This window comes from Lampetra fluviatilis, chromosome 56 (genome assembly GCF_964198595.1).
Source record: "Lampetra fluviatilis chromosome 56, kcLamFluv1.1, whole genome shotgun sequence".
NCBI lineage: Eukaryota > Metazoa > Chordata > Hyperoartia > Petromyzontiformes > Petromyzontidae > Lampetra > Lampetra fluviatilis.
In genome coordinates, this window is record NC_136330.1 from 4735430 (window position 1) to 4758364 (window position 22935).

The 22935-nt window shown below is 50.9% G+C and overlaps 1 protein-coding gene across 4 annotated transcripts in view; it reads left to right on the forward strand.

The window, feature by feature from the left end:
- LOC144950156 (transcriptional coactivator YAP1-like) overlaps positions 1 to 20199 on the forward strand; it is a 110237-nt gene extending 90038 nt beyond the window's left edge. For 2 of the 4 annotated variants that reach the window (XM_078880218.1, XM_078880219.1), the window contains 4 exons: positions 13593 to 13839; positions 16923 to 17047; positions 18789 to 18904; positions 19808 to 20199. In XM_078880218.1, the coding sequence (XP_078736344.1) occupies positions 13593 to 13839; positions 16923 to 17047; positions 18789 to 18904; positions 19808 to 20073 (754 nt within the window). In that variant the 3' untranslated portion in view covers positions 20074 to 20199. Of the gene's footprint in view, positions 1 to 13592; positions 13840 to 16922; positions 17048 to 18788; positions 18905 to 19807 lie in introns of those variants that run through there. The other 2 variants (XR_013640348.1, XR_013640349.1) reach the window with 1 other exon arrangement.
- The last annotated feature ends 2736 nt before the right edge of the window (positions 20200 to 22935 follow it).

The window sequence follows — 22935 nt, forward strand, 5'->3', positions numbered from 1 at the left end:
TCTCTATGGGTCTCTATGATCCTCCATGGATCTCTATGCATCTCGATGGGTCTCTATGACCCTCCATGGATCTCTATGCATCTCTATGGGTCTCTATGACCCTCCATGGATCTCTATGCATCTCTGTGGGTCTCTATGACCCTCCATGGATCTCTATGCATATCTATGGGTCTCTATGACCCTCCATGGATCTCTATGCATCTCTATGGGTCTCTATGACCCTCCATGGATCTATATGGTCTCTGAATCTCTATGGGTCTCCATGCATCTCCATGGATGTCTATGGTCTCTGAACCTATATGGGTCTCCATGCATCTCTTTGGGTCTCCATGCATCTCTTTGGGTCTCCATGCATCTCTATGGGTCTCTCCGCGTTTAGAAGTGTTTGGCTACCGCTATACATTTCCACACGATAAGCCCACTTTTGTGTGGCCGGGTCACTTGTGAAAAAGAGCTGTAACAGCTCGGTGCGCCTTACCTGGTAAACAAACAAGAACATTGTTGCACAGAACCCAAGCAGAACCGGGCAAGGAGCATCTCGACTGCACGCATGGAGAGGCACGGCAGCCCTTCGCCCTGTGAGGCACCATGGGGTTTGCTTGCCCGCCCGTTCAAGCAAAACAATACGTCCATCAGATGAGTACCTGGTGCCCGATGTATGAAAACGTCGCCACGAGGGAGACAAAGGCGGTCGAGCGTGGTGCTGGCCACCCACACCCCCCTTAACAGGTGCTCCTAACTCACTACAAACAGCACTTGCCCCTACAGTCTGAGAAGGCTATATGGGGGGATCTTTGTCTTTGCGTCCACTGCCCCACGCATGCGGCAACCACACCTCCATTTTGTGCTTTAAGGTGGTGGTGGTGGCCGTGGTGGTGGTGGTAGCCGTGGTGGTGGCCGTGGTGGTGGTGGTAGCCGTGGTGGTGGTGGCCGTGGTGGTGGTGGCGGTGGTGGCCGTGGTGGTGGTGGCCGTGGTGGTGGCGGCCGTGGTGGTGGTGGTTTGTGTTTTACGACTTGCTTAGAAGTTTCCCGCCAAAATTCCCCCTCCTCTCTGCCCGTTTAAAAAAAAACACTGCAAGAGGCCTGAAATGTGTGTGTGTGCGCACGTGTCTGTGCATGTGTCTGTGTGTATGTATATCTGTGTGTGTGTGCGCATGTGACTGTGTGTGTGTATATCTGTCTGTGTGCATGTGTCTGTGTGTGTGTGTGTACATCTGTGTGTGTAAATCTGTGTGTGTGTGTATATATATCTGTGTCTGTGTGCATGTGTCTGTGTGTGTGTGTACATCTGTGTGTGTGTACATCTGTGTGTGTGTGTGTACATATGTGTGTGCGTGTGTATGTCTGTGTGTATATCTGTGTCTGTGTGCATGTATCTGTGTGTGTGTACATCTGTGTGTGTGTGTACATCTGTGTGTGTGTGTCTGTGTGTGTGTGTCTGTGTGTGTGTGTACATCTGTGTGTGTGTGTATGTCTGTGTGTATATCTGTGTCTGTGTGCATGTATCTGTGTGTGTGTGTACATCTGTGTGTGTACGTCTGTGTGCGTGTGTATGTCTGTGTGTATATCTGTGTCTGTGTGCATGTATCTGTGTGTGTGTGTACATCTGTGTGTGTGTGTACATCTGTGTGTGTGTGTCTGTGTGTGTGTGTACATCTGTGTGCGTGTGTCTGTGTGTGTGTGTACATCTGTGTGTGTGTGTCTGTGTGTGTGTGTACATCTGTGTGCGTGTGTATGTCTGTGTGTACATCTGTGTGTGTGCGGAGCGGTAGTGTAGCGGTATTCGCGCTGCGTTACGAACCCGGCGACCCGAGTTCGATACCCTCGCAGGGCCAACACCGGTGACGATTATCTGAACCAATCCTGGGCCTCCCCGAGGTCAACTCAGCCTAAAATGGGTACCTGGTGCAGTGCCGGATGAAGCTAGTGCAGTGCCTGTGGCATTTGTTATAAAGGGGCCCTAAATTTAGTAGCATAACTATTAAAACACACATTTTTTTACTTGCATAGTAAAGTAATTATATTTTTTCATTTGCTATACAGCCAGATAATACAACAAATCGATAACCTTAAACACCCAGTCGTTCGTCGAAGTTGAAGGCGGTATAGTACTATAGTAATAGAGCAAGTGCAGAATCACTGAACCGGAATTGATAGCCTGAAAGCATTTAGCGCCAGGGCCCTTTAAAGTGCGGGGCCAGTAGCATGTGTAGCTACTTGTGCTACTAGGATCATCCGGTACTGACCTGGTGCGGTGTGTACAAACATCGCCACTGGGGAGACAAAGGCGGCCGGGCGTGGTGCTTGCCACCCACCCCCTCGTGTGCCGTGCCGGCCTTCATAGGTGGCGCTACTCGCTAGCACCTACATCTTCGTTTTTAATCCACCACTAACCTTTTGACGAGTGATTTCATCAATCTTTCATTCTTTATTGTGGGCTGTTTTAAAAATGTATCCGCATTGTATTTAAAGGTTTGCCGCTGTTTTTGCATCTACCGGGATCCGGCTTTTATATCTGTCATCAACATTTCCGATCATCGCCATCATCCATCATCATCATCGTCGTCCTCATCATCCATTCCCCATTTGAGGAACATCATCTACTGCTTTGAAGGTGGATAATGATGATGATGATGCTTGGATGCTGCTTGTGTGCAGTTGGAAGAGAGAGTTCCGTTCAGGGCTAGTGTTAACCAAGAGGCCACAGTAGGCACTGTGCCTAAGGGCCTACGAAAACTATGACCGCGTTTTTTTGTTGTGTTTGAATGATAAGAAAAATGTAACCAAGATATATCTTCACGATCGATGGAAATCAATGGCATCCTTTTTAAAGCTGCGTCATCCCAAGTGATAATCATGGTAAATTAGTAATAATAATAGTCCAAAAAATTGTTGAAGAAATGTTCCCCGAAATTATTTTTAGGCTAATCTTGTTTTTTCTCTCTCTCAATAATTAAAAATTTCATCTGCTTATCTGCGGCACACAGCGCGCGCTTCCATCGAATTAGGGCTCGGACTAAATAATGAACGTACCACTAAAACGACATCTGTCCAGCGGCTGAACAAAGTGTACACGTGAAACAAGAGCGTGGCAACGGCGGTAGTAGTAGTGACATGAGCAGCAGTAGCAACTTTTGGAAAATTATCACTGAAGGCCTACGAAACATAAGTGCCTAGGGCCTACAAGAACATTAATCCGGCCCTGGTTCAGGATGACCGGTCCAGTTACGGAGAAAACGCCTCCTGATTCTGGAGGGTTTTTTTCTTCGTCGTTTTTTGTCAAAGTTGAAACGGCATTGAAGCATCTCGATGGTTAAGCCTGAGCTGGCTAATACCAGCATTTTTGTTTTATTGTTGGTGCTTATCAGCGGCAGGCGTGCGCACGTCCGCACACACCGTAACGTATCTTGCTGTTAAAAGGTCTGAGAACATTTTCATGGGAAATTTACTGGACAGTATTATAAACTAAATTGAAACTGCTTTGTTTTTTTATTTCGCCAGCAACCTGCCCATCGCAAATGATAGCTCAACGAGAAGTGGCTTATCACGTGGAAATGTATAGCAGGCAGATACTCTCAATGCGTGCTTCTAAATGTGGAGGGGAAAGACGGGAGGACACAGAGAAAAATCCACACGACCACGGGGAGAGAGAGAGAGAGAGACACGCAAACTCCAAATATACAACAGCAGGCGTCAGGGTCACGATCGAACACACGACCTCCTGTACACCAGGCAAGGTAGTTAACATCTCCTAGCCACCGTGATGATGATGATGATGAGAGAGAGAGACACGCAAACTCCAAATATAAAACAACAGGCGTCAGGGTCGGGATGGATCCCACGACCTCCTGTACACCAGGCGAGGTAGTTAACATCTCCTAGCCACCGTGATGATGATGATGAGAGAGAGAGACACGCAAACTCCAAATATACAACAACAGGCGTCAGGGTCGGGATGGATCCCACGACCTCCTGTATACCAGGCGAGGTAGTTAACATCTCCTAGCCACCGTGATGATGATGATGAGAGAGAGAGACACGCAAACTCCAAATATACAACAACAGGCGTCAGGGTCGGGATGGATCCCACGACCTCCTGTATACCAGGCGAGGTAGTTAACATCTCCTAGCCACCGTGATGATGATGATGAGAGAGAGAGACACGCAAACTCCAAATATGCAGCAGGCGTCGAGGCTTAAACCCCCACTGTCGTTTCTGAGATTGGGAGCATTCAGGGTGGAGTGTATCTAAAGGGTGCCGTGATGTCAAGATGTGAACAACCTCACCTGGTGTACAGGAGGTCGTCTGTTTGACCCTGACGCCTGAAAATTTTGAGTTTTTTGTGTTTCTCTCCCCGAGGTCGTGTGGATTTTTCCTCCGGGTCCTCCGGTTTTTTCCCTCCACGTTTTTAGAATCGACGTGAGCACGCGTTTGAGAGTTGTTACGTTGTAGCTGCTGCTGTAGATGTCTCCACGCTAAGCCACTCCGTTGAGCTATCGTTTGTGGGTAGCCTGGTCGCTTCTGAAAAAAGAGCAACATGCCAGCCTTTTGGCGTCATCTGGTCCAACCCATGTGAGACTAGGCTCTAAGGAAAGCTGTCTCGGGTGTGGACCAATCAACTTCAAGGACAGTGTCTTCTTGGTTCTTTCGGTAAAGTCACGTAGAATAATAAAAATAAAACATAATAAAATGAAAAAATTATTTCATTTTATTATGTTTTATTTTTATTATTGTATTACTTCCCTTCTACGTGACTTTACCGAAAGAACCAAGAAGATGAGTCCCTGCAGTCACGAAAGCTTTAAATCGAAATTCAAGGACAGTGCATACCAGAGGTGGGACAAAGTCATTGTTATGCAAGTCCAAGTCGAGTCGCAAGTCATCAAATTCATGACTCGAGTCTGACTCGAGTCCAAGTCACATGACTCGAGTCCACATCTCATAGGTGGGACAAAGTCATTGTTATGCAAGTCCAAGTCGAGTCGCAAGTCATCAAATTCATGACTCGAGTCTGACTCGAGTCCAAGTCACATGACTCGAGTCCACACCTCTGGTGCATACATTATCAGAGTTTTTTGTTTGCATTATGGCTGCAGGTATTGTGGTCTATGCAAACATGACTCCTTGTAAAAAGGTGTCAGTTTTGTTGCCAGATAGAAGGGTAAAAAACCAATTATCATATTTTTTACTGGCAAATGAGGTTCCAATGGTGTAAATGCTGCACCCCGAGCCCTCATACTCTGATGGTGCGTTGTCCTTGAGTTGTGCGCCTTTTGACGTCATCTGGTCCAACCCATGTGAGACTAGGCTCTAAGGAAAGCTGTCTCGGGTGTGGACCAATCAACTTCAAGGACAGTGCAGATATTATGAGAGTTTTTTGTTTGCATTATGGCTGCAGGTATTGTGGTCTATGCAAACATGACTCCTTGTAAAAAAAGGTGTCAGTTTTGTTGCCAGATAGAAGGGTAAAACACCAATTATCATGCCAGCTTAGTTTTGAGGCCTTACCTAGTAAAAAATTAAAATAGTTTATAGGTTTTTTGTTGTTGTTGTTGTTATCCGGTGGTGGGCATACGCCAACGTCATTTAACCGTGGGTATTCAACTGTAAAAGTGAACGTTTGAACAAAAATATGTAACAGATAAGCCTCTGTCACCACAAGTGAAACGTGCACGCCCCTAATAAAATAAATAAAGTTAAACCGGCCGGGCAGCTCGGCTAGAGAGCGAGCGGCTCGCAAGTTACGTACGAGTTCAACTCCTGGTTGCGGGTTGACTCAGCCCATCATCATCATCATTTCCCCCCGGGGTCGATAAAATGGTAACCGCTTTGCGGCGGAGTCCAACGGCGGTTGTCCCATGAAGCAACTCTAAAACTGAACTAGAATTTATTTTTTTGGCTTTACCGGGTGCAAGGGCCCCGCCGAGTTACGTATCTTTTTGTCAAAAGCGACTCTAAATATCGCAAATGATAGCTCAACAAAGTGGCGGCTTGCCATCATCATCATCGTCGTCGTGGTGTGGAATTGTAAAGCAGCAGCCAAATGCTCTGAACGCGTAGAGACCCATAGAGATGCATGGAGACCCAAAGAGATGCATAGAGACCCATAGAGATGCATGGAGACCCAAAGAGATGCATAGAGACCCATAGAGATGCATGGAGACCCAAAGCGATGCATAGAGACCCATAGAGATGCATAGAGACCCATAGAGATGCATAGAGACACAAAGAGATGCTTAGAGATCCATGGAGGTTCATAGAGACCCATAGAGATGCATAGCAGCCGTTAGGGTCGGAATCGAACCCACGACCTCCTGTACACCAGGCGAGGTAGTTCCCATCTCGCCTTTCGCCCATGCCATACGAATGTGGAATTTCCACCACTTTCTCAAGGCGAGGAGGTGGGGGGGGCAATTAGTGCCTCAACAGCCCACGTGGGCAAAACAAACAATAACCGGGGGGGGGACTTTAATGTTTTTTTTTTCTAGATTTTCTTTTTAAATCAATAAAAAAAGCCTCGTAATGTTTTTATTTAGTTTTTTTGGGGCCTCGATATTCGCAGGCGGCGATGTGTTCCCGTGCGCGCTGCCGCGGACGTGAGCCGTGTGGACGGGGGGGGGGGTAGACTCTTGAGATGCGGTCAAGGCGGGGAGCCACATTTCTGGACGTAGCTTGCGTTCTTACGACAGCTGCGCGCATTAAGCGTGGCCGCAGCAACAACAACAACAACTGGGGAATTTTAGATGTAGATTTCTTTTTAATCCTTTATATTAAGTTCGCTTGCTTGCTTGCGCGCTTACGACCGTGCAAAACTTTCGGTCGTTTTTTAACCCACTTCCTGTGATCCAATCGAGCTGACATTTTGCACACAGACTCGTTGTGCGTGACAATTTATTTTCGTGAAAAAAAATTAAAAAAATTTCCACTTTTTAGGAAAAAAAAATTTTCATATTTTATTTAAAATACCAATGTGATAAAAATGAAACTCTTACTCAAGAAACACAAATGAATAATAAAATAAAACCGATGCCACGCACATAAAGGATTTATAGTGAAAAACTTTGTTTTTACGGGTTAATTTTTTTTATCACGCGTTTCTTATATCTTGGCGGTATTTACTTCTCGGCATAGGGCCCTCTGCCTTTCGGCACCAAATCCTCGCCTGGTGTACAGGAGGTCGTGGGTTCGATCTCAACCCTGACACCTGCTGTATATTTGGAGTTTGCGTGTCTCTCTCATCATCATCACGGTGGCTAGGAGATGTTAACTACCTCGCCTGGTATGCAGGAGGTCGTGGGTTCCATCTCAACCCTGACACCTGCTGTATATTTGGAGTTTGCGTGTCTCTCTCATCATCATCACGGTGGCTAGGAGATGTTAACTACCTCGCCTGGTATGCAGGAGGTCGTGGGTTCCATCTCAACCCTGACACCTGCTGTGTATTTGGAGTTTGCGTGTCTCTCTCTCTCTCCGTGGTAGCGTGGATTTTTTTTTCTCCGGTTCCTCTGATTTTTCCCTCCACGTTTAGAAACATCAAGTTCAAGTTGATTTATTAGGTGTAGCCCTGTGAGCCATTCGGCTCTTGAATCGGGTGCAACTGCAACAAACAGAAAACAAAAACATGAACAAGAAAACATCTTGTAGTGACTATGTGCAAACAGAAAATCCAAGAAAAGACAGCAAAATATTGCAGAAAAAGCACCGTACACCAAACACTGTGTGCAAAAATCCCAGTGGGATGCAAGTCAAACAACAACAACAACCACAAGACAACTTAGCTGAATGCCATCAGTCTAACTCTGAAACATGAACTATAGTGAGATTAATTAGATTATTTAGGTGCCATAAATGTCCAAATGGTAAGCCACTTTGTTGAGCTATCGTTTGTGGCCAGGTCGCTTCTGAAAAATAAGTTAATACCTCTGAGCTTCGCCTGGAAGGATGTGGATGGGTTGTTTGTGTTTGGGTGATTTGTTTACCTTTGCACTCCTATCGTGTTTGTTGTTGTGACGCTCTTACCTCGTGCCCCTACTGGACATCTGTAAATAATTGCTTTATAGCCCGTCGGATTCCGACAATATAAAAACATATTCCCTTTCTGAAATCGGACAGCATCGCTGCCCGATCTCGTCCATTGCTCGTTTGTGAGCCTAGTCGGTGCTTTTGCCTCTTACCGGGCAAACAAAATCACGGCGTGAGCCGTTGCTTAACAGCGCTGCGGCGTTCACGCCACGTAACCGCGTTGTCACTGCAACGGCGTTCTTCCTTTTCGCACAACGCAGAACGCCGTGCCGTTAGAACGCGGAACGCCGTGCCGTTATAACGCAGAACGCCAGGCCGTTAGAACGCAGAACGCCGTGCCGTTAGAACGCAGAACGCCGGGCTGTTAGAACGCAGAACGCCGTGCCGTTAGAACGCAGAACGCCGTGCCGTTAGAACGCAGAACGCCGGGCTGTTAGAACGCGGAACGCTGTGCCGTTAGAACGCGGAACGCCGTGCCGTTAGAACGCAGAACGCCGTGCCGTTAGAACGCAGAACGCCGTGCCGTTAGAACGCAGAACGCCGTGCCGTTAGAACGCAGAACGCCGTACCGTTAGAACGCAGAACGCCGTGCCGTTAGAACGCAGAACGCCGTGCCGTTAGAACGCAGAACGCCGTGCCGTTAGAACGCAGAACGCCGTGCCGTTAGAACGCGGAACGCCGTGCCGTTAGAACGCGGAACGCCGGACTGTTATAACGCGGAACGCGCACCATTCAAACACAGCAGACGTCAGGGTCGGGATCAAACCCACGGACCTGTGTACATGATCTGGATAATACGGCATATGTTGACTGGATTTAATAAATTCCTTACCGCAAACATTTTTTTTGTGTAAATGTCGAAGTTGTTGGAGCTGTGCACTTTTAAATCAAAACAAATTTCTTTAGAAACTGCTCATTGACGGTAGTTTGCAGAGGTGGGACAAAGTCATTGTTATGCAAGTCCAAGTCGAGTCGCAAGTCATCAAATTCATGACTCGAGTCTGACTCGAGGCCAAGTCACATGACTCGAGTCCACACCTCTGGTAGTTTGTTGACCTTCCCCCCCGCCACCCCCACCCCCAGCATCTCTAATTATCATGGTTGGCCATGTACGGTGCGAAAGCAGTTCAACATACGTACGCACACAGAGACTCACTGACACCCAGGCCCATAGAGACACCCATAGAGACCCACAGAGACACCCACAGATTAGCACGATTGGCCACGTATCGTGCGGACGGGCAGAGGATGTTCTCGTGCGATTGTTTTGAATTTTTAAAAAAATGTGCTTGCAGAATGTTGGACTTCCGCGGGAGAATCGGCGGTGGTTGCAGTGCGTGTTGGCGCGTGTCTCTGTGCGTGTTTGTGTGAGTCCGTGTCTATGAGTGTGCGTGTCTCTGTGCGTGTCTCTCTGCGTGCGTGTTTCTGTGAGTGTGTGTCTCTGTGCGTGCGTGTCTCTGTGCGTGTGTGTGTGAGTGCGTGTCTCTGTGATGTGCGTGCGTGTCTCTGTGCGTGCGTGTGTCTGTGCGTGCGTGTCTCTGTGCGTGCGTGTCATTCTGCGTGCGTGTCTCTGTGCGTGCGTGTCTCTCTGCGTGAGTGTCTCTGTGCGTGCGTGTCTCTGTGCGTGTGTGAGTGCGTGTCTCTGTGATGTGCGTGCGTGTCTCTGTGCGTGCGTGTCTCTGTGCGTGCGTGTCTCTCTGCGTGCGTGTCTCTCTGCGTGAGTGTCTCTGTGCGTGCGTGTCTCTCTGCGTGCGTGTCTCTGTGCGTGCGTGTCTCTCTGCGTGCGTGTCTCTGTGCGTGCGTGTCTCTGTGCGTGCGTGTCTCTGTGCGTGCGTGTCTCTGTGCGTGAGTGTCTCTGTGCGTGAGTGTCTCTGTGCGTGCGTGTCTCTGTGCGTGCGTGTCTCTCTATGCTTGCGTGTCTCTGTGCGTGCGTGTCTCTGTGTGTGCGTGTCTCTCTGCGTGCGTGTCTCTGTGCGTGCGTGTCTCTGTGTGTCTCTGTGCGTGCGTGCGTGTCTCTGTGCGTGCGTGTCTCTGTGCGTGCATGCGGGTCACCGTGACTTCGTCTGGAATCAAACGGAGCGACAAATGAAAACAGGGGGAGATGGCGGCGTGGACAGTTCCCGCGTGGCTTTAAAAAACACACGGGGAAAAAAAACCCCTAAATGACTATATTCTGACGGGAGGTTGGAGAAGGGGGGGTGGAGGGGTGGATAATGGCCCACAAATAGTCGCGTGCTCTTGACGTTTAAAACAAAGGGGAAAACAAAACAAAATTAACGGAGACAAACGCCTTCGCTTGCGGGAGCGTCGCCGTTTCCTTCAACGAAACAAGTCGGTGGCAATTCCACATTCCTATGACGAGGGGCGGGGCGGGCAACCGTGCTATAATCGGAGGCTATCCTGGTCTTATGAGTTGCATGCACGTACATATGTTGAACTTCTTTCGCACCGTACGTAGCCAACCGCGCTAATCGGAAGTGCGGGGGAAGGATAGCAACAAACTAGGAGTCTCTTTGCGAGTCTATGGGTCTCTGTGTGAGCCTGTGGGTCTTTGCGTGAGTTTATTTATGCGTGTATGTTGAACTTCTTTCGCACCGTACGTAGCCAACCGCGCTAATCGGAAGTGCGGGGGAAGGATAGCAACAAACTAGGAGTCTCTTTGCGAGTCTATGGGTCTCTGTGTGGGTCTTTGCGTGAGTTTATTTATGCGTGTATGTTGAACTTCTTTCGCACCGTACGTAGCCAACCGCGCTAATCGGAAGTGCGGGGGAAGGATAGCAACAAACTAGGAGTCTCTTTGCGAGTCTATGGGTCTCTGTGTGAGCCTGTGGGTCTTTGCGTGAGTTTATTTATGCGTGTATGTTGAACTTCTTTCGCACCGTACGTAGCCAACCGTGACAATCGGAGGTCGTTTTCCTGCTGAAGATAACGCTTCCGAGAGCGTGGCGTGAACTCCCTGTTTTTTTCGCACGGTGTTTTGTTCGTTTGTTGTTGTTGTTTAACGTGAGCGCACACGTGACAGATTAGACGCGCCATGGTTCACGTTTCCACTGGTTCCGTAAATCGTAGCAGACGCGTTATCATCTCGCCGTTGTCTTCGCTCCGTTATCATCTCGCCGTTGTCATCTCTCCGTTATCATCTCTCCGTTATCATCTCCCCGTTGTGTCCATGGCTGATCCCTGTCCCCGCCCCCCCAACCGCCCTCCCCCCACTCTGTGTCACGCGCGAAGTCAAATTCCCATGCAGCTACCGACCGTAACGATTCATTTGACAGATTGTGAAATAAAACTTATCCGTTTACATCGGATGCTCGTGGTGCCAGGGTGTCTGCTGTCTTCCGTGTGTCCTTCTGCACCCGCGTGTGATTGCTTGTCCATCTGTACTTCGTTCTGTCTTGTCTGCCCGTATATTTGTTTGTTATTACATCTGTCTGTCTGCTTGTCCACTCTACCAAACATCTCCCCGTCGATCTCCATCTGTCCGTGGGTCCGCCTGGCTGTCTGCTCCTGCCGCACTCCGGCTGTCTCTCCCTGTCTCTCCAACTGTCCGCGCATCCGTCTCTGTGTCCGTCCATCTGACCGTACATTTGTCTGTCCGTCACTGCGTCCACGTGTCCGTCTATGTGGGGGGTCTTTGTCTTTGTCCGTCCATCTGACCATGTGACTTGGGAAACATCCATTTAGTCTGTCTGCCTGTTTCTCCATCCACGTGTCCGTTTGTCCATCCGTCCGTTCACTAGCCACGTCTCCCGTCTGTCTGTCTGTCGGTCCATCGCTCCGTCCATTCTAAACTCTTTTTAAATCCTTTATATTAAGTTCACTTGCTTGCTTGCTTGCGCGCTTACGACCGTGCAAATCTTTCGGTCGTTTTTTAACCCACTTCCCGTGATCCAATCGAAAGAACCAAGAAGATGAATCCCTGCAGTCACGAAAGCTTTAAATCGAAACAACAACTTCGTCGCTCCGGGCTTGCGATCGCGTGCCTGTGCGCAAGCGTTGGCGCTCGACACTTGGCGTGGCCTCGGAAGTGCACCTGGCCTGGCGCAGGCGCCGTGGTGACTTTCACCGTCGCTTGGTGGCGAATGTCGGCTGGTATCGGTATTGGTTTGGTGCTCGCTGACAGCACTTGCCGCCCCCCCCCCCCAACAGCCTGCGCGCCGGTGGAAGTGGGTGGTGTTGGGATATTTGTCTTCACGTTTTCAGTTTGTGCCGCGTGTCTGCGCTCAGAAAACGAATTTCCCCGGCGCAAACCGAGCGGTGCTTCGGGTGCGTGAGAGCGAGCGGTGACAATCTGCACGGTTGCAAACGAGCGAAATGATAACATCAGCTTTGTCCCCACACCCGCCGCCCTCTCTCTCTCTCTCCCGGCACTAGTGACACTTGTTGAATAACTCGCGTAACGCATTCGATCGTATCGGGGCGCCACGGTGGCTCGGAGAGATGTTAACTGCCTCGCCCGGTATGCAGGAGGTCGTGGGTTCGATCCCGACCCCTGACGCCTGCTGTATGTTTGGAGTTTGCGTGTTTCTCCCCGTGGTGGCGTGCACTTCTCCTCCACGTGCTCCGGTCTGTGATATCCACTCGCCGCTGATGTTAGCCGTGGCCAAGAATGAAATTCGGAGCGCCGAGTTCTCGACGCAGTGCGCTCATCATTGCACCACCGCTCCACCCTGAGTGGTGACGATCGGGATGATGATGACAATCGCGACGATGAGTGTTATGATAAAAGTGATTAAGATGGTGACCATGATGGTGATGATGATGACCATGATGACCGTCATGGTGATGGTGATGATGATGGTGATGATGATAGTGATCATGATGGTGATCATGATGGTGATCATGATGGTGGTGGTGATGATGGTGATGATGATGATGATGACCATGATGGTGATCATGATAGTGATGATGATGATGGTGATTCATGATGGTGATGATCATGATGGTGATGATGATGATGATGATTCATGATGGTGATGACCATGATGGTGATGATGGTGATGATGATGATTCATGATGGTGATGATGGTGATGATGATCATGATGATGATGGTGGTGATGGTGGTGATGATGGTGATGATGATGACCCATGATGGTGATGATGGTGATGATGACCCATGATGGTGATGATGACGGTGATGATGATGATGATGGTGATGATGGTGATGATGATCATGATGATGATCATGATAGTGATGATCATGATAGTGATGATGATGATGGTGATGATGGTGATGATGATCATGATGATGATGGTGATGGTGATGATGGTGATGATGATCATGATGGTGATGATGATGATCATGATAGTGATGATGATGATGACCATGATGGTGATGATGATGATGATGATGACCATGATGGTGATGATGGTGATGATGGTGATGATGATCATGATGATCATGATGGTGGTGATGATGATGATGATGATGATCATGATGGTGATGATGACAGTGATGACCATGATGATGATGACGACAATGCTGAATCACGCTCATGATAACGACGACGACGATGATGACGATTGCGATGCCTGCCCTTTGACCCCTCCCCCCCCCACGTGTCGCAGTGATGTCCCAGCAGCAGCAGCAGCAGCAGCAGCAGCCATGGTTCCCAGCGGAGGGGGCATGGGCTCCCTGGGCATGGCTCCGCAGAGTCCCCCGACCTCGGGCCCCCCACTCATGGCCTTGGGCAGCCCCCCAGCGATGGTGGCGCAGCAGCAGCAGCAGCAGCAGAGGCAGCAGAAGATGAGGCTCCAGCGGCTGCAGATGGAGAAAGACCGTCTACGCATGCGGCAGGAGCAGCTCATACGGCAGGTGGGAGCGCGGGGTGGTTGTTGGTCATTGGCTCGAACGTCGTCATCATTGTCGTCGGCGTCGTCGTCGTCATGATCGCCTCCTTCATGGCCGTCACCGTGGTCGTTATCGTCAACGTCGTCGTCGTCGTAATCGTCTAGATCAACATCGTCGTCGTTGTCATCATCGTCGTCGTCTTCGTCATCATCGTCATCATTGTCATGGTATTAATATTCTTAGGTTTTTTTGGTAAAGTCACGTAGGTAAAAACATTAAAATTAATAAAAGTAAAATAAAATAAAACTAATTTTATTTAACTTTTATTAATTTTAATGTTTTTACCTACGTGACTTTACCGAAAAAACCTAAGAATATGAATCCTTGCAGTCACGAAAACTTCAAATCTAGAACATTGTCATGGTCTTTGTCATAATCGGCATCGTCATCATCATAATCGTCGTCATCATCGTCCTCTACATCAACATCGTCGTCGTCAACGTCGTCACCACCACGGTCATTGTCGTCATCGTCGTTGTCATCGTCATCATCGCCGTCATTATCATCGTCATCATTGCCATGGTCTTTGTCATAATCAGCATCGTCATCATCATAATCGTCGTCACCATCATAATCGTCGTCACCGTCATCGTCCTTATCAGCATCATCGACATCTTCATCATCGTGGGTGGATGGGTGAGTGTGCTTATGTCTGGCTGATGGCGGGGGGGTATCTCTTGAAGTGCTGGGGGGGGGGGGGCTGTCAGTATTTAGTGGTGGGGGGGCTGGGGGGGGGGTGGAATGTTCGAAGCGGACGTCTCAGGGCAACCCTGTCAGGTCTGGCGGCTCTAAACGGCGCGACGGCAAAACCCCTGGAACTTCCCCCCTGCTCCCCGCCAACGTCGTCTGAGCACGGGGGCCTTCGTGGGGCCTCTGTGGGGCCTCCGTGGGGCCTTCGTCGGACCTTCGCAGGACAAACGCCATGTACAATAATAATAATAATGCGGATAATAAATTAAGAGGGCGAACGCCACTTGGAAAAAATTGTCCTATCTTCCGATTATTAACACGAAGGAAAGTGTACCGCGCGTTGAACTTCTTTCGCGCCGTACGTAGACGACCACGACAATCGGACAGAACGGGGGCTTCGTTTTCCTCTTCGCCAGCTTCAACTCGTCACCGAAAGGTTCTTGGTTCTTTCGGTAAAGTCACGTACAATGGAAATAATAAAATAACAAAAATAAAACATAATTGGTTTCTTTCGGTAAAGTCACGTAGAATGGAAATAATAAAATAACAAAAATAAAACATAATTGGTTCTTTCGGTGAAGTCACGTAGAATGGAAATAATAAAATAACAAAAGTAAAACATAATTGGTTCTTTCGGTAAAGTCGCGTAGAATGGAAATAATAAAATAACAAAAATAAAACAATTGGTTATTTCGGTAAAGTCACGTAGAATGGAAATAATAAAATAATAAAAATAAAACATAATTGGTTCTTTCGGTGAAGTCACGTAGAATGGAAATAATAAAATAATAAAAATAAACCATAATTGGTTCTTTCGGTGAAGTCACGTAGAATGGAAATAATAAAATAAAAAAAATAAAACATAATTGGTTCTTTCGGTAAAGTCACGTAGAATGGAAATAATAAAATAATAAAAATAAAACATAATTGGTTCTTTCGGTAAAGTCACGTAGAATGGAAATAATAAAATAATAAAAATAAAACATAATTGGTGCTTTCGGTAAAGTCACGTAGAATGGAAATAATAAAATAAAGTAAAACATAATTGGTTCTTTCGGTAAAGTCACGTAGAATGGAAATAATAAAATAATAAAAATAAAACATAATAAACTAATTATGCTATAATAATAAAAATAAAACATAATAAACTAATTATGTTTCATTTTTATTATTTTATTATTTCCATTCTACGTGACTTTACCGAAAGAACCAAGAAGATGAATCCCTGCAGTCACGAAAGCTTTAAATCGAAATCGTCACCGAAAGTTTGCTCGGGGTTTCTTTTCTTCCGGCTCACATACGCCACCCAGTGGCAAGTGGCCGAACGACAGCCGACTCGGGTCTCGCGAACCGAATCTGGAATCGGAATGTTTTAGATATTTTTTTTTATATCCCTGGAGGAATCCCCGATGAGGCTTTGAAGCCCGTTTTTTTTTACCCCCCCCCCCCCCCTGAAATCAGAATCGTAATATTTATTTTCACTGGAGGAATCAGAAGAGCTGTGAAGCTCTTTAACACGTAGGCTTTTCGCCACCAATATCGTCCATAAGACAGGTTTTTTTTTGTTGAATCGCGTAAATATAGAAACGTGTCGTTAAACCCGCCACCACCCAACACAGCCAATTAGTTAGATTAGAGTGGGGGGGGTGGGGGAGAGTGGGGGGTGGGGGTGAGTGGGGGAGTGGGGGAGAGTTGGGGTGGGGGAGAGTGGGGGGGGGTATTACCGTGGCTAGGAGATGTTAACTACCTCGCCTGGCATACAGGAGGTCGTGGCTCGATCCCGACCCTGACGATGCCTGCTGTGTGTGGCGTTTGCGTGTCCTCTTTCCCCGTGGTCGCGTGGAATTTTCTGCCAGAGGTCCTCCCTCCCTCCCCTCCCTCCCCCCCCCTCTCCTCCCTCCCCTCCCTCCTTTTTTTTTAAAACGATCAGACGAGAAAGATGCTCAGTCTTTCGGCACTTTACTTCGTTCATCATGTCGTTTGTTTGTATTTTTTTTTCAAAGATATAACGCGAGTTTCCCGTGTAACATTCGTCCCACTGTGTGTCACTGTGTTCATAGACACCAACAAGAAACACAAATCACCCTCAAAAACCCATCACCACATCCCCTGTTTCTGCGCTACCAGCACCATAGCACCTCCCTCCCCTCCCCTCCCTCCCTCCCTCCCTCACTCCCTCCCCTCCCTCCCCTCCCCCTCCCCTCCCTCCCTCTCCTCCCTCCCTCCCTCCCTCCCTCCCCTCCCCTCCCTCTCCTCCCTCCCTCTCCTCCCTCCCTCCCTCCCTCCCTCCCCTCCCTCTCCTCCCTCCCTCCCTCCCTCCCCTCCCCTCCTAAAATCCCACTTGATTCTGCCCCCAGGAGCGCGTGTTGAGGACTCAGCTCCCCATGGACATGGAGGCGGTTCCGCAGCACCCCGTGTCGCCGCCTGGAATGGTGGCGGACATGCGCGCCATCACCACCAGCTCCGACCCCTTCCTCAGCAGGCATGAGGCTCATCCCCCCCGCTCCCTCGAGTCGCTGCATCGGTTGAACGCGTCGAGTTTGAAACCCGCGCGGTCTCTGTGCGTCTCTCTCTTTTTTTTTACGATCAGTGGAAACAAGAAGATGCTCGGTGTATTCGGCACTTTGCTTCGTTCATCATTTCGTAATTTTTTTTTTTTAACTTGGCTTTATGTAAACCCCCCCCCCCCCCTCTTGCTCTCTCGCTCGCTCGCTCACTCTCTCGCTCACTTTCTCGCTCACTCTCTCGCTCACTCTCTCGCTCACTCTCTCGCTCACTTTCTCGCTCACTCTCTCGCTCACTCTCACGCTCACTCTCTCGCTCACTCTCTCGGTCACTCTCTCGCTCACTCTCTCGCTCACTCTCCTCGCTCACTCTCTCGCTCACTCTCTCGCTCACTCTCTCGCTCACTCTCTCGTTCACTCTCTCGCTCACTCTCTCGCTCACTCTCTCGCTCACTCTCTCGCTCACTCTCTCGCTCACTCTCTCGCTCTCTCTCGCTCTCTCTCGTTCTGCATGCAGCCCTTCTCGCAGTCCGACGGCCTCCGACGGGTAGCTCATATCAGCATGCAGAGCTCCCCGTCATCTGCCACCGAGCACACGGCCTCCTCCATCGCCCACTGCTCCTTGCGTCTCTCTCTCTCTGTGTGTGTCTCTTGTGTGGAGAGGTGGTGCAGCGGTTAGCGCTACGCTGCGCTACGAACCCGGCGACCGGGGTTCGATTCCCACTCACGGCCAACACCGGTGACGATTATCTGAACCGGTTCTGGGCCTCCCCCTAGGTCGACTCGGCCTCAAATGAGTACCTGGTGCGGTGTGTAAACATCGCCACTGGGGAGACAAAGGCGGCCGGGTGTGGTGCTGGCCACCCACCCCCCTCGTGTGTCGTTCCGGCCTTCATAGGTGCTACTCGCTAACAGCACTTGCCCCTACAGTCTGTTAAGGCTATACAGGGGATCTTTGTCTTTTTGTGTCTCGACGAGTCTTTATGTCTCTATGGATCTGTCTCTCTGTGTGTGTCTTGACGGATCTCTCTCTGTGTCTCTATGGATCTCTGTGTATCTGTGAGTCTCTATGCATCTCGCTGTGTCTCTGGATCTCTGTGTTTCTCAGTGTCTATGGACCTCTATGTATCTCTCAGTGTCTCGATTGATCTCTATGTATCTCTGTGAGTCTCTCTGTATCTCCCCGTCTCTCTCTGTGTCTCTATGGATCTCTATGTATCTCTGTGTATCTGTGAGTCTCTATGCATCTCGCTGTTTCTCTATGGCTATCTCTATGTATCTCCCTGTCTCTCTGTGAGTCTCTCTGTATCTCCCCGTCTCTCTCTGTGTCTCTATGGATATCTGTGCGTCTCTGTGACACTGCGGGTGTCTCTCTGTGACCCAAATGAGACTTCCCCCATCTGTTGAGTTGGGGGTTTATGGCCAAAAAAAAAAATCTACGTTCGAAACTCACGTTCGCCCGTCTCGCGTGCGTGTGTGCGTGCGTGCCTATGTGTGTGTGCGTGCGTGTGTGTGTGCACGTGTGTGCGTGCGCGTGCGTGTGTAAGTGTGTGCGTGCGTGTGTGTGTGCGTGTATGCGCGTACGTGTGTGTGTGTGCGAGTGTGTGTGTGCGTGCCTGTGTGTGTGTGCGTGCGTGTGTGCGCGTGTGCGTGTGTGTGTGCGCGTGTGCGTGTGTGTGTGCGTGTGTGCGTTTGTCTATCCGCTGGGCGGACGAGCAGCGGCGGGACGTTCCACTCGCGTGACGAGAGTACGGACAGCGGCCTGGGCCTGAGCAACTACAGCCTGCCCCGCACGCCGGAGGACTTCCTGGGCAACGTCGAGGAGATGGACACGGGTAGCGTTGCCGTACCCTCCCCCCGCACCCTCCCCCCGCACCCTCCCCCCACACCCTCCCCCCGCAACCCTCCCCCCACACCCTCCCCCCGCACCCTCCCCCCACACCCTCCCCCCGCACCCTCCCCCCGCACCCTCCCCCCACACCCTCCCCCCGCAACCCTCCCCCCACACCCTCCCCCCGCACCCTCACCCCACACCCCACACCCTCACCCCACACCCTCCCCCCACTCCCTCCCCCCGCACCCTCCCCCCCGCACCCTCACCCCACACCCTCCCCCCACTCCCTCCCCCCGCACCCTCCCCCCGCACCCTCCCCCCGCACCCTCACCCCACACCCTCACCCCACACCCCACACCCTCACCCCACACCCTCCCCCCACACCCTCCCCCCGCACCCTCCCCCTGCACCCGACCCCCTATCCGCCACCCCGCGGCAAACCTCCAGTTGGCACGGTTGGCTACATGCCGCGCGAAAGAAGCTCACCATTCGCACGCACAACATACACACACACGCGCAACATACACACACGCGCAACATACACACACACGCGCAACATACACACACGCGCAACATACACACACACGCGCAACATACACACACGCGTACAACATACGCTCGCACAATATACGCACGTATGGCCGTACGTACAACATACGCACACGTGCAACATACGCACGTGCGTTCACAAACACGCACGTACAACATAGACACACGTGCACGTACAACATAGGCACATACGTACATACACACGTACGCACAACATAGGCAAATACATACACACGCACGTACAACATACGCACGCACAACACACGCACGCACGCACACCCACACACACGCGCAACCCGCCGCCGACCCTTAACCTCCCCCCTCCCTCCCCCCGCCCCGTTGGTCGTCCACGCAGGCGAGAGCCTGGGGCCCAACGGGGCCATCCCTCCGTGCGGCGCGGGGCCCCAGACCTCGACGCGCTTCCCCGACTTCCTCGAAGCCGTGCAGGGCACCGCCGGGGAGCTGGGCGCTTTGGAGGGCGCCGACGGCATGGGCGTCGACGGGGAGGACTCCCTGATGCCCTCGCTGCAGGAGGCGCTGAGCTCCGACCTGCTGAGCGACGTGGAGTCGGTGCTGAACCCCTCGAAGCTGGAGCAGGAGAACCTCCTCACGTGGCTCTGAGTGCGTCGCTTCCCGTCGCTTCCCGTCGCTTCCCGTCGCTTCCCGTCGCTTCCCGTCGCTTCCCGTCGCTTCCCGTCGCTTCCCGTCGCTTCCCGTCGCTTCCCGTCGCTTCCCGTCGCTTTCGGCCAAAGGGCGCTCGCTCGTGATCGCGAGGTCGCTGCCGGGAGTTGGATGGGTGGTGGCGGTGGCGGTGCGTGGATGGGGCGGGCGGGCGGTGGGTTGGGTTGGATTTCTTCCAGTTCGGTGTCGTTCAGGTGTGAGTCAGGTGTGGCGGACGGAGGGCGAGGGGGGAGGAGGAAGCTGCAAGGATGTCGAAGGTCAGGAAGGGGTTGGCGGGTCGCCAAGTCGTTGGGTAAGGAAGGGGGCTGCTTTGTAAAAAGAAAAGTGAAATACCGGGTGCAAAAAAATGTTAACACTCATATTCGTTTTTAATGTAAAACGAACGGATACTAATACACTGCAACATGATAACAAGTGTAATGTCAATAGCTTCAAAGAGTCCTCCACTCGTTCGCCACCAGTTGCGAACGCGTGCCCCGGAATCTTCTCCAGGTGGTCTCCAGAGCGCCGGTTGGCACACTTCTCACGGTTATTCTTGAAAATTCTCAAAAGTGTTAACACACTTTATTTTTTTTGACGGACCCTGCAATTGTTTTCTTTCGGGGCGTCTCCGTTTGGAGGCCGCCCCGACCCGCGGTCACCTCACGGCCGCAGCTCGGCGGTGGAGATAACGGAGGTTTGGCCGCAACTATCGGCGTCCGAGGCCGTCGACGAGCCCTTTGATCGCCGCGCCGATTCAACCGGATGGAAAACGATCGCCCCAACCGGCGCGGGGAATTCCCCCATTCCCGTGGCAGGGGGCGCACGGCGAAAGCGGCGGCCGCTTAAATGGCAACCGCCGTTGAAAGCCCTCTCGCCGTGGGGCCTTAGCTAGTCCTAGTCACGTGCTTACCTGCGTTGCATCTTACCAGCTGATGGGGCGGGGGAGGTTCCGGGAGAAAACTTAAGCCCGGAGCTGAACGATCCGCAAAACGTCGAGAGGGTTGGGGGGGGGGGCGGAGCGGGGCGGGGGCCTTCCAGCCGCGCGTTTTTTTGTTTTTGACGGTGGTCGGTGTAGCGAGCGAGCCCAGGAGCAAGCAGGATATCGGCCCAGCTTTAGAAGCATCGCAATGAAATAAAATAAAATAAAAAATTTTCTAAAATATACATTTAAATTTAAACAAGCGCCGGCTTAAAGAAGATGACCGAAGTGGAATCACTCGCGTCTCCGATAGTTGGGAGGGCTGCGCAAGTGACAATGATGGCAACAGGGGTGGTTTGTGGGTAGGTGTGGGTGTGTGTGGGTGTTTGTGGTTGTGTGTAGGTGTGGGTGTGTGGGTGTGTGTAGGGGTGGGTGTGTTTAGGTGTGTGGGTGTGTGTAGGTGTGTGGGTGTGTGTAGGTTTGGGTGTGCGGGTGTGTGTAGGTGTGGGTGTGTGTGGGTGTGTGTGGGTGTGGGTGTGTTTAGGTGTGTGTAGGTTTGGGTGTGTGTAGGTGTCAGTGTGTGTGTTTAGGTGTGTGTGTGTAGGTGTGTGTAGGTTTGGGCGTGTGGGTGTGTGTAGATGTGGGTGTGTGTGGGTGTGTGTGGGTGTGTGTAGGTGTGGGTGTGTGTGTTTAGGTGTGTGTAGGGGTGTGTAGGTGTGTGTAGGTTTGGGTGTGTGGGTGTTTTCCAGACTGCGCCGGTGTGGGATTATTAAGAGAGGCAGGGCCAGGCCAGGCAGTATTGTGCCGTAGGTATTTTTGGTATTCGTTAATTTGTATTATTTCTACTCTTGTTACTCGTCGCCCGATTTCTACCTATATATTCTGATTGTCCCGTCGGAGTCGAGCCCTCGACACGGAGACGCTGCCACGCGTGATGGGGACAGCGCCGCCGCGCGCCCACCCTCAGCCCCGCCGCCCCCCAGAACACGACGACGTAGAACTACTTTTGAAATCTCTTCAGGAGGTTTTTCACGTCTTCGAAGAGCACGCACGCACACGCCACCCGCCGCTTTAAGTCCCGCAAGTAATGAATGTTTCGTCGAATGTGGCAGTACCCTGGGCCCGAAATAATAACCATCGTTTTAATTGACGAATCGACGCTTAAACAATCGTTCTCGGGTCACTGAGAGCGATTGTTGAATTGCATTTTGTTTTTTGTTGTTCCACTCTTTGCAATTGTACATCCCGGCCACGCTGTCGGGCTCGGCGGCGTCGTCTTCTTGGCGTGCGTTGATGGAAATCCATTCGGAGCGGTCACGGGGCAGCGCAATCCCTACTCACTCCCGCCTCCTCCCTCTCTCTCCCCTCCTCCCTCCCTCTCTCCTTCCTCCTCCCTCTCCTCTCCTCCCTCCTTCTCTCCTCCCTCCCCTCTCCTTCTTCCCCTCTCTCCTCCCTTCCCTCTCCTCCCTCCTCCCCTCCCTCCCCTCTCCTCCCTCCCCCTCCGCGTGGTGGTGAACAGTCCCGCGGAACTATTTTTTTCCCCTCTCGAGGCTCCTTCCGGTGAACTGTGGTCCTTGCGCAACAGTAGGGGGCACCACTTTACCAACCGATCTCTCCTCTCGCTCTCGTCCTCTCGACAAACGAGTATTTTATCATTCTGAGGGAGCGGAATTTAGGCAATTTTCAAAGCGAGGTGAGCCGCCACATTCAATGCGACTTTTTTGTTGTTTGGTCTTGCAGTCATTGTGGTGATGGGGGCTGAAGGCCTTGAATTTTGCACAAACGTGAGAAGACTTTTAACATAAAACCCCATTTCAAATAAAGTGTCAAGGGGTTTCAATCGGAGGCCTCTGCGCTAAAGCGATGGGCGTCAAGGCTCTGCAAGCCTCCAAACGGCAACC